General features: G+C 35.9%; 1 protein-coding gene across 1 annotated transcript in view; it reads right to left on the reverse strand.

The window, feature by feature from the left end:
• Nucleotides 1-14,339, reverse strand: part of UCHL5 (ubiquitin C-terminal hydrolase L5) — a 19,667-nt gene continuing 5,328 nt past the window's right edge. The window contains exons 4-11 of the mRNA XM_014943395.1: nucleotides 8,252-8,377; nucleotides 8,104-8,165; nucleotides 7,889-8,019; nucleotides 6,258-6,321; nucleotides 5,066-5,168; nucleotides 4,498-4,611; nucleotides 3,624-3,722; nucleotides 1-617 (exon numbers count right to left, since the gene is read on the reverse strand). Coding sequence (XP_014798881.1) covers nucleotides 573-617; nucleotides 3,624-3,722; nucleotides 4,498-4,611; nucleotides 5,066-5,168; nucleotides 6,258-6,321; nucleotides 7,889-8,019; nucleotides 8,104-8,165; nucleotides 8,252-8,377 — 744 coding nt within the window. The 3' untranslated portion in view covers nucleotides 1-572. The remainder of the gene's footprint in view (nucleotides 618-3,623; nucleotides 3,723-4,497; nucleotides 4,612-5,065; nucleotides 5,169-6,257; nucleotides 6,322-7,888; nucleotides 8,020-8,103; nucleotides 8,166-8,251; nucleotides 8,378-14,339) is intronic.

Consider the following 14,339-nt stretch of genomic DNA (forward strand, 5'->3'; position numbering starts at 1 on the left):
TTTTGCCAAAATAAAAATGGGAATATTTATTATCTTTTCTACTAAAGCAATGCCGATCTTTTGAGATTATACATTGGTCTTCGCACATGTTTCTACAGCTAAATTTATACTTCTCAATTTTGTAGAAAAATTAGACACATACTTCATAAAAACAAAGATACAGGGCATGTCACTGAACAACTGGATAGCATTACAATTGTTAGTAGGGATGAGCAAAGAAAGCTCATGCTTATACTGAAACTCTGGCATTTGTATCATTATCATATATTCAAGTGGGACAAAATGGATATATTTTCCTTGCACATTTTTAGGTTCACTTTCCAAGCTTTCAGAAATCAGATAGACTGTTAAATACTGAATTTGACCAAGAGAACCTAAACATTATTTAGCAGTACTACATGCACAAGATGCAGGTGAAGGAGGAAAATCAGACCCGTGCATACAGTACAAGACGAACTGTTACAATTGTCAAACGTGCGCTGGACAAAATTTAAAGTTTATGAAAAGTTTTATTCGTTGTCATGAAAATAGTTTCAGAAGCACATAATTGTATGTATTTTGCAAAGTCATCTTCACTTGGCCTCCTGAACTTTCTTGGCATTCTGTTTTTCTTTCGCCTAGAAAACAAAGGGAGGTGACATTAAGCTCTGATAAGACAAAGATCTTTTTGGAGCTCTGAATGACTACTCATTACATTTTTGAACAATCAACAAAATTTGCTGTAGAAAGAGACATTTTAAATGTAAATTTAGACTCTTCAAAAGTACCCTACTATTATTTTACTAGGTTCATATATAAAGCCTTTTGAGGATATATACAGGTTTAAATATGTAATGCAAAAACTGTAACATTAGGTAACTTCTCCGTACTGGAAAAGAAGAGGTGAAAATATATTTTAAAAATATAATTTAAATATATATATATAAAGAATATCATTGAACCTTCATTTTTCATACTTCCATATTCATTTTACTTAACACAGAAATAACTCTTCCTAACGAAAACATTTTATGGCACATGAAAACACTACATTCAGATATACTGATTATCACAAATTAAACTCTGAAGCAACCACGATCTTAGTTTATTAGATCTTTCAAAAGAGCAGAGTGGAAAAAAACCCCACAAGAGTTCCTACCAAGGTATTTGCAAACAGATTCTCATATAGCTTTTATCAATTGATAGATAGTTCAAAGTGACAGAAAACTAGCCTTTTTTTCCTTAGGAATTTAGTGAAAAAGGATTAGGTAAGAAGAATCATAGAATCACAGAATGGTTTGGGTTGGAAGGGACCTTAAAGATCTCTAGTTTCATCCTCCCTGCCATTGAAGGCACAATTCAGATGCAGTACCAGCCTTCCTTCTGTCAAAATGTTTGCTCATTCTGAATCAGACTACTGCTTGTTACCACCTATTACTGAATAGAATGGGACCTAATTGAGTGATTTAGAATTAGGATCTGTTATCACCAGCCACTCAGGTCCACTAGCCATTTACTTATAAAAGCAACTTGATGTTAAAATGTTAACTAGATCAAAACTCAACAAGTTACTCAAGAAGGAAAAGATTGAAAACTAAACCCAGAAGATACTGCCTTGTAAACTACTGGCTTGCAAACATACTTTCCTCAGTAAATTAAGCTAAGGAATGTACTCATTAAATATCCAGCTAGTTTTTCATTATAACAACATGGAGATCCTTTTTCTGCACAAGTTCAAAATTAGGGATACTGTCTATAGCACATGAGTAGATATACAAACCAGCACTGATCTTATTACAATTCAAGTACTTGACTAGCCATCCAGTTTTAGAACCTTGGCAAAGTGACAGACATACTTTAATAAGCCTTTAACAAGCCTTAAATCAATGTTAATAGCTAGACACCTAAAAAAGTGGAAAACAATGAGCCAGTAAATCAGTATAAGAACAAAGAAAGTGAAAAGAACAAATGTCAAACTACTTAGATTAGCAGAACCGCTGTGCAAAGGTTGCCATCTAGTGTTAACAGCGAGATAAATCAGCAAAACTGAGTATTGAGTCCAGGATAAATCTTCTACAAATTTGTCTGTGTATGTATACATTTAAGTAATCATAGAATTGTTTAGGTTGGAAAAGATCTTTAAGATCGAGTCCAACTGTTAAACTAACACTGTCAAGTTACCACTAAACCATGTCCCCAAGCACCACGTCTACACTTTTTAAATACCTCCAGGGATGGCAACTCAGCCACTTCCCTGGGCAGCCTCTTCCAATGCTTGATAATGCTTTCAGTGAATAATTTTTTCCTACCTAATATCCAGTCTAAACCTCCCCCGGCACAACTTGAGGCCATTTCTTCTTCTCCTGTCACTTGTTACTTGGGAGAAGAGACTGACCCCCATCTCTCTACAACCCCCTTCCAGGTAGTTGCAGAGAGTGATAAGGTCTCCCCCCAGGCTCCTTTTCCCCAGGCTGAACAACCCCAGATGCCTCACCAGTTTCACTGCCATTCTCTGGACACACTCAATATCTTTCTTGTAGTTAGGTGTCTGGAACTGATCACAGTATTCGAGGTACAGCCTCACCAGTGTCGAGTACAGGAGGACCATCACTTCCCTCATCCTACTGGCCACACTGTTCCTGATACAGGCCAGGATGCTGTTGGCTTTCTTGCCCTCCCAGGCACACTGCTGGCTCATATTCAGCCGGCTGTAGACCAACAGCCCCAGGTCCTTTTCTGCCAGGCAGCTTTCCAGATCGTTTAGCTGATACTGAATTGCTTTTTCCTATATCACCACTAGAAAAATTTGTTTTTGTTGTCAAAGGGGAGATACAGTTTGTCTCCACATAATAGTGCAAAGTTTGTTGGTCCCACAATCGCCAATCTCCGTCGGAATTGTGTCTCTTGAGAACTGCGAGGGACTGTCAGGTAAACTTGCAGTGTATCTGAATGTAGCAGTTTAAATTAAAAACTCATGCCATCTATGCTTCCAAGATATTTGACTGCATTTTAAATTTTAAGTAAGGGGTATGAAGAATTACAGGAATACACCGTTTCCTGTAAGTCAGCTAGGAAATACTCACTTTTTCTACTAATGGTATTAACTGTTGGTGCTCTGCTAGAGTCTTTAATAATTCCATGATGAAAGGCAGGTAGTTATGTTTTCTTCTAATATTTTCAATCTAAAAATAAATTAAAAGCATTAAATGAATTATTATATGGCCAAACAGGGATTTTTCCCATCCCCGTCATTGCCCCCTCCCACAAGAGCTGGAGTTCTTTTATAAATTTCAGCCAGCTAAAAATAAAGTTGAAGCAGGAAAATTCTGAATATGCAGTGAGAAAGGATATGCTAATAGTGCAAAGTTTGTTGGTCCCACAATCGCCAATCTCCGTCGGAATTGTGTCTCTTGAGAACTGCGAGGGACTGTCAGGTAAACTTGCAGTGTATCTGAATGTAGCAGTTTAAATTAAAAACTCATGCCATCTATGCTTCCAAGATATTTGACTGCATTTTAAATTTTAAGGGGTATGAAGAATTACAGGAATATACCGTTTCCTGTAAGTCAGCTAGGAAATACTTAAGGGGTATGAAGAATTACAGGAATACACCGTTTCCTGTAAGTCAGCTAGGAAATACTCACTTTTTCTACTAATGGTATTAACTGTTGGTGCTCTGCTAGAGTCTTTAATAATTCCATGATGAAAGGCAGGTAGTTATGTTTTCTTCTAATATTTTCAATCTAAAAATAAATTAAAAGCATTAAATGAATTATTATATGGCCAAACAGGGATTTTTCCCATCCCCGTCATTGCCCCCTCCCCCAATAGCTGGAGTTCTTTTATAAATTTCAGCCAGCTAAAAATAAAGTTGAAGCAGGAAAATTCTGAATATGCAGTGAGAAAGGATATGCCGGACAAAGTTACTGCTTAAGGCACAAATTCTCATTATGGTCTTCTGTCACACTAGCCGAAAACCCCTCAATGATTAAATAAGTTACATGGTTTAGCCACTGCTATAACACTGACAAGTACTGTTATCTAAACTATTCACTTTTTCCTTTTCCTCGACTTAAACTGCAGTTCAGCCTATGTATTTTTACAGTCCCTTGTGTAGCTGTGACCTCAGCCTAGGCTGAAGACTTAAACATTTCTGTAATGCAAAAGCATAAGTATTTTTGTTATACTAAACAGCTTCTACAGTGGTTCAATCCTTTGGAAAGGCAAGAGATTGATTCTCTTTTCAACTGAGAGGTATTACCTCCACAGACCCCAAGTAGATACCTGAACATAAAAAAATGTGGACTTTTAGGCAGACTTGCAAACCTTACACTAAAAGGAAGCAAACTGGTAATTAACCTGTAAATTCAGGAATGCAACATGAATTTACATAGCACTGTCTTTCTAGTACCCATCCAGTTCCTTCAGATTAATTGCAACAGCCTCCCATAGGTATAAAAGCTGGCTTTTTCTTACAATTTTTCCAATAGTTTCATCAGAAAAGCAAAGGTTACATACCTTATATCTTTTTAATTTTTGGTTCTCTTCTTCAATTAACATCTGATATTTTGCAACTTCTGATTGTATAGAACTTAACATATTACTACTTTGATCTGTGTCCATAGGCTCCTCCTTCCACAAAAGAGATAAAATTCAATGGATGATGTTACTGCATTTTCCTTTTTTTTTTAATTAAAATAAGTCTTGTCTTAAGAGTATTTCTCTCACAGAAGGATTCGGTTTCACTTACAGTTAGAGGAACATTTAAAGAATTTCTGCAGTTACTCCCAAGAAGATTAGCTCAGGTACTAGGAATAGTTCCACTACCCCAGCAAATTAGTCGAGACAGAGCCACAAGGATAGGGTCATGCTGCACCGAGTGCTCAAATTAGCTCACTCAGAACTACCCAGAGCTGCCTGAGCGCATCCACACAGCCCTGCACTGTGCTGGGCAGGTAACAGATACAGAGTAATTGTTCCCTCCTTTTTTCAGTGATCCTCCATTTGGAGCAAGGAGAGTAATAGAGCAAAGACATGGAACTATTATCAGAGAAGTAACTCCAGTAACTAAAATACCATGACCTACCTCTGCCAGTTGCTGCTGTAATTCTGCGATCCTCTGCTCATAGATCATCTTTCTGTCAGATACAATAGCCATCAAGTTAAACCTTATCTCACCTTCGCTGTATCTAAACCAGGAAAAAAAACAAAACAAATCACTTTCAAAATTCATCATTAACAAGACAACTCAAAAACCTCCTTTCCATTATAAAGGAATGCATTTTGTGGAAAAGAAATCCAAATGGATCTATTACAATAAGTTCTGCTACAGATTCAATCTTGCCACAAAATAAAATGAGACTTCAGATAAGCACTATTCAATATGTAACTCCCAAGAACCTCCTCTCCCAAGATACTACTAATCCTGCCTGTGGTAACAAAAAACAAATATTGAAACGGTCCAAAAAAGAAAACAAAATATGATATAGTTGACAACAAAACTTGCACAAGACTACTGCACGCAATAGTTTGCACTTTCTTGTTACTGTTACTTGATAGAAAATGTTGGAGATTTCTTCAAACAGGAAAAGTACATTCAACAATTAGACTAGTGGGCATTTGAGAGTTTCAATTCTCCAAATGCAATTTGGTAGCAATGTTTTGCTTATGAAAAAAAGTCTTCAAGTAAAAGACTTTGAAATTTATTTTCTAAAATGGCATAAAATCAAAGGAATTTCTAACATGTCTGGGGCTGCAGTTTGGGGTCAGAGCTAAGAAGCAGAAAAACTTCTGCAGTATGGTTTTCTACCTTAAATATCTAAAGCAAGCTACGTACCTAAGGAAAACTTGTTCTCTGTAAATACCAGCTGTATAGACATAGTTATTTTCTGGTACTTTTAACTATAAATGCCCCCCCAAACTTTATCCATGGTAATGGCACTCTTATTTTTCGCTCACAAAGACCCACAGCTGTCTAATAGAGTTAATAACCTTGCTCTTCCTTTTTCAGAGCACTAGTAGGATCTGGCTTCACTACACAGATACCTACTCTGATTAATCATACAGGAGCACAGCGTATTTGAGATTTATTTATCATCACATTTGGGTCATGTTGGGCAATAGGTTCTGAAGTCACACAGTGATATGCACATAAAAATGATGCATAAACGTCATTCCTTAGAAATTCAGTTGAAAGCCTTTAATCGAAGGAAATTAAAAATAAGGATTTTTTAAACATATAGAAGGTGCTATATTTTAAAAGCATCATGACCATTTACTTTTGTATACGCTTCTCTATGACAGGCCGTACAGCGCTTATCCAGTCATCTTGATTGCATGCACCTATGAAAAAACACAAAGAAAAACATAAATCTTTGTAAAATTTATTGCAAATTCAAGACTTGTATAATTCAGGCTTATGCAGCAACTTCAGAGTATGTAACTAGTTTTTCCTTGGAAAATGCAGTCTCAAATTACTCATGTGATTTTTCAGGTGGTAGAAGACATTTTTAAAAAACAATATTTAGATAATATATTGACCAAAGCAATAGAGCAAATGTAAGTTTTAAGGGCAAAAGCATCTAGCTTATTTTGTTGATAACGAGAAACAATGGCTGGGGAGGAGGAGGAATAAGTTATGCAAGATTTTTATGACAACTAAAAAGTAGACAGCAAAAGAAAAAAATTATTGATAGTTACAGCTGTTCTGTTTAGACAAGATAAAGTGTTAATACTACATAGATGCAATACAATGTTAAAAAGTCAGACAGAAAAATAGAAAAGAATATATGTTAGATAACTTTTATGGTCAAAAGGTCATGAGTCTCTTCATTTGCTTTAAGGTCTTGAAATTGTTAAAGAGGCATTATCAACTTACACCTTCGGTTATTTTTTTTTGGTTTATCTTAAAATCAAGTTATGCCACTGGCAGGTCTGCAGACTGTATAGTCTCTCTAGCCAGACTAAAGATGAGATTTAGTAGCAAGCCATTACTCAGCCTAAAAATAAATATAACTATCAAAAAAACTGGGAAAACACTATGGAAATGGAACGTACTGAGATGGAGAACAGACTCAAGAAAGTTCAGACACATGACAGGCACTGTAGAGCTTTTCAAGACACAAGATGGCCCACATACCGCAAGTTAAGAAAGATTACAGGACACAAACCAGGAATAAGTCTTTCAGAGAATAAAACTATGCTAGAAGTAGCTATTCTCTTTTAAATCATTGAGAAAATACTTGCTATCTAAGACGAAAGAGGACAGTATGTAAACACCTGCCACATAGCATACAAAAAGTGTATGGAGTCAGCTGTATACATGGTCCCACAGAAGAAACAAACGATAAAAGAAATGAGTAGTTTATAATCAACCTGGGGAAAAACATAGCTTTAAAAACATGGCATAGGAATTGTCTTGGGTGATAATACCACAAAAAGGAAGACGTGGGGAAAAATATTGGCAAAACGAATTACACGCTATAAGTAAGGAAAGTAAAAAATATTACATAGTTTGATCAGGTTTTGCTAGAGACAGCTCAGATCAACAACGTATTTCCTCGGGTAAGCAGAGCAAACATCCATAAGAAGTGGGTTATGTAAACTTCCCTCTTGCAACAAAACTATCAAGGTATTAGAAGCCCACTGGATTGCAAGGCCTTTTCATTTGATTATTGAATGAAGGGAGAGATAATCAGAAATGTTGAGGAAGCACAAAGAAAACTGTGTTTTCAGACCAACAACGGAAAAATAAAAGACCACAGAGAAGTATGAGCCTGAATAGCACACTAAAAAAATTTTCAAAATAACCTTTCTTTTAACAAATAACTTTCTTTGATAATATCAACCAATTTTTTGCAGTAAGCTACTGTTAAAATAAAGGGTATTCAGAAAAAATATAAAATATTACCTAAATCAATTGGTCCTTCCCTTAAGCCATCTAGTTCATATAGCCGTCCGTTAACAGGAACATAGCTTACAAAGTGAAATGCATCTTCTTCTTTTGCTGAAGACTTTGCATCAAATTCAAACATCTGTTGTCTGCAAAAAAAAAAAAAAGATTAAAAAATTTTGAGATGAAAAAGAATTTGCTCAAATTGTGCCTCGATTTAAAACATGTGTTACCTGGCAAAACTGTTGTGAACTTGCCGAATCACTTCCGAGTTGCTTAGTGCCAAACCTTTCATCTGAAAGTAAGTAACAAAATGAAATTGTAAGCCAATGTAGATATAACAATATAATACTTAAAATACAGAAAATAGTGGGCACTCACCGCAGCATCAAAACTTTGTGAAAATTCTTTAAATTCTGACAAAGTCTCTCCTAGATGGATATCTTGATGAGCACAATTTAATAGTACACTTACTATGGCTTGAGTAGCACAAGCATTATTAATTACCTAGGAAAAAAAAGCATTGAGAATTTGTTCAGTAATGGTGATAAAGATTTAATATAAACTTAGCAACATCTTCCATTACAAACACGCACTTTCTACACTGATTCACACTAGACCTTCACTCTAAAACAGGCAGCAAATCTAGTCCGAGCAGCTACAGAAAAGCCTTTGCTGTAGGAGACTAATAAAATGAATGCTGGATGGCTGTCATTGATAAAAACTTATATTTCACACTTCTACTTCCAAACTCCACCATCCTACTGCCCCACAACCTCCCTAAATTTATTAATAAAGAACATAGAAAAAATACAGGAACTGTCTGATCTCAGCGGAAAAACAAAGTACTACTCAAAACAAGGTGCCCAAATTATGTTATTACATGTAGGGTCTTAAAAAAAAAAAAGACAACTCTCCCAAAGAGAATGTCCTTCAAATATTCAGAATTCCTACCAAGATTAGGACATCAAAAAATATTAATTTGGAGCAATAAAGCACATTATGGAACCTAGAATTTTTATAAACAGGTTGTGTTGGACAAAAATTTTCAAATATCCTAGGGATAAACTAATAAAGTTCAGAGGTGTTCCAAGATGTAAAGGTTTCTTTATAAGATGGTTTGCTGAATAATAAGCCATACGAAATTTTACATTTTTCACTTGCCTCTTGATTTACAATACACTTATCCTTTTCAACCTAACAGTTAAGTTACTAGTTTGTGTAACATTGTTCCTTAGACTTAAACATTAAATATTCCATTTTTAGAAAATATAAACAAACCCTTTCATATTACAGCCACGTCTTTAATGTTGCTTTGTAATACTCAAACTAAAATACAGTATTTAAAGAAGGAGAGACTACAAGGATTATGAAATATAATCTGAGATTTAATTCAAAGCACAGTAATCAAATGACGTAAGGCCATAATACAAGAAAGACTTCCCATTAGCAGTTTTCTTTCCTAGTGAGCTATAGGCTAGGAAAAAGAATGCATTTTCAGTCTGAGACTATATTGCAATTGAAAATGCTACTTAAACCTTAGGACTGGGAGAGAGGATGTTGATTTTGTATTAAAAGAAATGAAAATTAGTTTAGGGTCATGAATGTGAAACCACTTCCAACAAGAAAGGAGAATAGTACAAAAAAAAAAAAAGGGAAAAACCCACTGACCTGTTTTACAATCACAGCTAGTCCCTAACAAAGGAAAACCTAATATGTTCATACTATAAGGCACATCATATATTAATTTTCCATACTTCAGGCATTCTCAGTTCAGATTATGTCTATATAGCACAAATAATAAAGAAATAATAAAGCATTTCTCAATTTAAGAAAAATACAATCTAGTTGTCTTAAACAATAATCTAGGGAGTCAGCTACACACACAGAACAGATTGCAGCAACTGAAACTCAAACAAACTGTAGGCACTCAAGCTAAAGGCTAGAGTTAACACAATTACAAAATAAAGGATACAGAAGGAAAATTCATTGAGGGCAGTGAAATAATGAACAGCAGCAGAAAAACTAAAAACCACAGAGTATTAGAATGACATAATTCAAGAGAATTAATGCTATAACATAGAAAAAGGGACCAAGAACTAAATATTCTCTGAGATATGACTAGAGAATGGTATCAGACAGTTGTAAAAGTAGTACTAGGATGAAAGCAGGAAGATCCTAAGTGGATTAGAACAGGCTAACCTGAAGCAGTGGTTACAAACATTGCAATTAAGGTGATAGGAGAAAGAAGGTGAAGAAGCTGATAGGAGACACCTGTGGTGAAGAACAGTGCTATTACAATGAAGGGAGAGTCTCTACAGCAAACTGCACTTGTTAAATGATAACTAACACAGGACATTATAGGGAGACACAGCACTAAGTGGTAACTATTTTTACTGAAAAATCAAGATGGAACAAACAGTTGCTCTGGCAGACCGCTAAATCAATGATGGCTTCAAAAAAGGGAAGGGAAATTAAGAGATGTTTTGCATCTAGAGGCAAGATCAACATAGAAACTGTGTTGGACCAGCTGGATACAGGAGCTACAGCAGGAAAAATTAAACTCCGCAGGGGATTTGTGGTCTCATTAAATGAGATGCCTTTTAACATAAATATATTTTTGTATTACCACTACAGTATGAAAGGACTATGCTAAAATATATAAGGACCAAGATAAACAATCTTGTCTTACTGCTATAAAATGATATGGAACAGCTGCAGGTCTTAGACCAGTGGCCCCTAGCTATTGAAATGCAAATACATAATAGAACTACAGACGCTTCAGAAAGGAGGTAGGGAAAAGGCAGCAAGAACAGTCCTGTAGCAGAGGAACAGAAGCAAGTGCAGGTGATACACATAAATAGACACTGGATCTAGGTGATGAGAACCACCTGGCTAGAAGTAGCTCGTGGGCAGGGTGAAGAGCACACAGAGTGAGGTGGTGGTGACTGCAGCACCATATGCAGACAAGTGCAAGGTTTATTTGTCACTTGGGCACAGCACCCTATCCATGCACCCAGCCAGCCCAGCACTGCTATACACACAAGCTAGCAAATCCTCTGAGAGAGAAATTGGTCAGGATACCCACCTGTCCTAATTTCCAATGTACCTCTTACTTAATGTGACTCGGCCTTGGCAGAAAACATTTTCTGCATTTGGATAGCATGACAATATATGCAGGTTGTCCCCGATTTTTATTTTGACTTGAAAAAATTTAGGAGGATTATCTGTATTTGTTCATAAATCCCAACATTTGCCTGTATATTTCTGGCCAGAAAGTCAGTGAGATATTTGATTGATCAATATTCAGGACTCCAACTTAAAGCAGATACCCCTATTTCAAAGATTTTGCTACCAAAGCTACAAGGGGTATTTAATAATATTTTAAAGAAAAAATAAATATACAGATACATATATGCACATGAGATGATCTTAAAAAAAAATGAGATTACTATATCACCAAGTGAAGCTTAGCTTAAAATAAAGGAACCATATGAATAGGCCACTCTGACACATTCTTCAATTAAGATGCATAACTTCATAAGCACACATATTTCCCTAAGGATCCAATCTGAGTTTCTAGATCAATTTAAGGCTGAAGCACTAAGTTCTTGACTTGTACCCTCTACCTGATGGTTTACCTGTGGACAACTCTGTGCTGCAATTGGTAGTATAACCAGCAAATCACTGGGGTTCACTTATTAAGCACATCAATGTTACAAAACAGTTGGCCTCAATGTGACAAATTCAGCTTGAGGACAAAGTTCCAAAACTTATTCTTCTTTAAATACCCTATCTAATATTATTTATTTTTATTAAGATATAATCTTCCTATAGTTATATTCAATTTCTGAAAATCTCTGACTTTGATTAGGTGTGTTGCAAGTTCATTTTACTTCTTACAAGTTATCTGTTATCCCATGTTTAGCTTTAACACAGATATCTGGTTTCTCTTAATGCTACCAAACCCGAAAAAGTCAAAATTTTTTACTTTGAAATCAACGTAAGTATTGGAAATGTTAAAATAATACATATAATATGCTTCCATCAAGGGAAAAAGATAAATAAAGACCAAAGTTTTGTTATTAACAGCACGATTTAGAAGATCCTCCTTCTGAAGGTATGTAGATTTTTATTCCCAATTAATGAAGTCAATGTTTTAATAACACAATTGTAATGTTTTATCATCACAATACGGCATAAATAAATACATGGCACAAAACAAAGGCATGACACCAATACTTCAGTAATAAAACCTGAAGATCTTATTAAACTAAAAAAATGTAGTACAGAAGTCTGCGACAATGGTGCTCTTTTTTGTCACAACACTTCCACTTCCGCAGTGATCAGCCCAGAATACAGCTATTCAGAACAGTGCTGAAGGCAGCTGAATACATTGAGTGGTACAATCCTGTAGCCACTGTGTGTAAAAATAACAGCAAGTGCCTACTTAAGCAACACAGAAATCAGGAAATTCAGAGTTAAGGCTGAAATTGTATCCTTAACTCACCTCATTGTGCCTAGGTATCCTAGCTCAAAGGGTATGTAAGATCATCCAGAGTTCTGTGGCCTCAAATAGAGGACCAAATCATACCTAGGCATAACAGGGAGGCCAAATTTAACATGAGTGACCATTAAAAAAAAATAATCCTTTAATATGCATGCATATTAGACAGACTTTAAAATTCAACACCCCCCCCAACATACTTGTGATTTAAATTTGAACAAGATCTAGTTGTCATCTGGAATTCAACTACAACATCACTATGAAAGTGGATATAAGTAAGATGAGCACAAGCACAAGCTTCTTACCAAAACTGTGCTTCCTAATGCATTTTTAAACTTGTTTTGCTAGACAGTTTGACAACTGCAGATTTTACATCTCACTAAGGTTCCACCCCACCTCCCAAATGAAACAATGTTTAAGATGGAACATTTATTTAAAATTGAACAGAAATGGAGCCATGTTGTAATAGCATCATTTATTTCCCATAGTAAATTGTTGTTACTTATTAACAATTACTGAATCCTGCATGAGCAGGGCTACTTCTCTGCAATAAAATGGATTGTAGCAGATCTCTTTAGATGGTAACATTTAAAAGTAGAAAGCCTAGGGGAAAGGAAAGCGAGGCAAAGGCTTCTAGAGATTTTTAGGGCTCCAGTGTCATGTCAGTTTTGAAGATACAGATCAACAGACCAATAATCTTAAATGTCATAAAAATTTTGCTAACCCAGAAAACAAAAATATTTGTTCTGGGGTTCCAGCCTACAAGTGAACATATGGTTATTTTGCTCATTGCTTTTGTAATTAAGAAATAAAAAAAGTCCTGACATCTGAAGATTCTTGAAATATAAAACCCCACCCTCAAAGCCACCATGAAATTGGACTTAAAACATGCGTAAAGAAAATAAAAAAGACCCATGAGCCCAGTTGCATGATACCTGAGAGGAGTTGCTAGAGAAATATTTAATATTAATGCTTCTCTTCCCTTGTACTCCTGGGTGACTCAGGACTCACAGACTGTGATTTCAAGAAATGCAATAACTTCAGTTATACTATAAAGAAACTCCTGTTCTCACTCACCTTTTACCAGCTTTGGCCTGTACAGACTCACTGAACAAATACATCTCGTAATGTTGCAGGAGACCAGCCCAGAAAATATGCACAGAGAATCTACAGAAAACTGCTGGCTGATGAGCTGCCCTGGCTCAGGGAAGTTCAATGAACTGTTGAGCCATCACAAGAGAGGAACAGAACCATGAAGTGAAAAGGAGACAGACTGGGAGGACCAAGACCTCCTGCTCTCATCCTCATACCAGCCATTTCCTTGAGAAAACACTACTAGTCCTAAAAAAGTAGCTTGTCAAGTTGGATCTCTAACTAAGGCTAACTACCTCCAATGTGAAAGTCATCAGACCTAAACTGGTATTACAAATCCCCCCAAAAATATCAAAATCAGTTTCATTTATCTGATATATGTCTACAAAAAATGTTTTGATTTTGCTAAGCCACTGTACTTGGTTAACAGACAATACTAAAATATGAAAAAGATATTCTAATTTAAACTCTATGCAAATTACTTATGAAACCAAGGAAGCTGTGAATGCCCCATCCCTGGAAGTGTTCAAGGCCAGACTGGATGGGGCTTTGAGCAACCTGGTCTGGTGGGAGGTGTCCCTGCTCACAGCAGGGGCACTGGAACTAGATATTCTTTAAGGTCCCTTCCAACTCTAACCATTCTATGACTTTAGAAAACATCTATTTCATGCCATCAAGTGGCATAACTAGGTATTACTATTTTAAAATAGTTAACACTTCTAGAAATTGTTTTCCATGCTGAACTAATGCATTCTTAGAGTCACTCCAGCACATCCTCCTTAAAGACATCACGTGAAGGAGGGCGAAGATTAGAAAGTTCCTACACCTTCACGAAGGGATTTCAGGCTTAAGAACACAGTAAAATATGAA

Source organism: Calidris pugnax, unplaced genomic scaffold (genome assembly GCF_001431845.1).
Source record: "Calidris pugnax isolate Ruff unplaced genomic scaffold, ASM143184v1 scaffold63, whole genome shotgun sequence".
Lineage (NCBI taxonomy): Eukaryota > Metazoa > Chordata > Aves > Charadriiformes > Scolopacidae > Calidris > Calidris pugnax.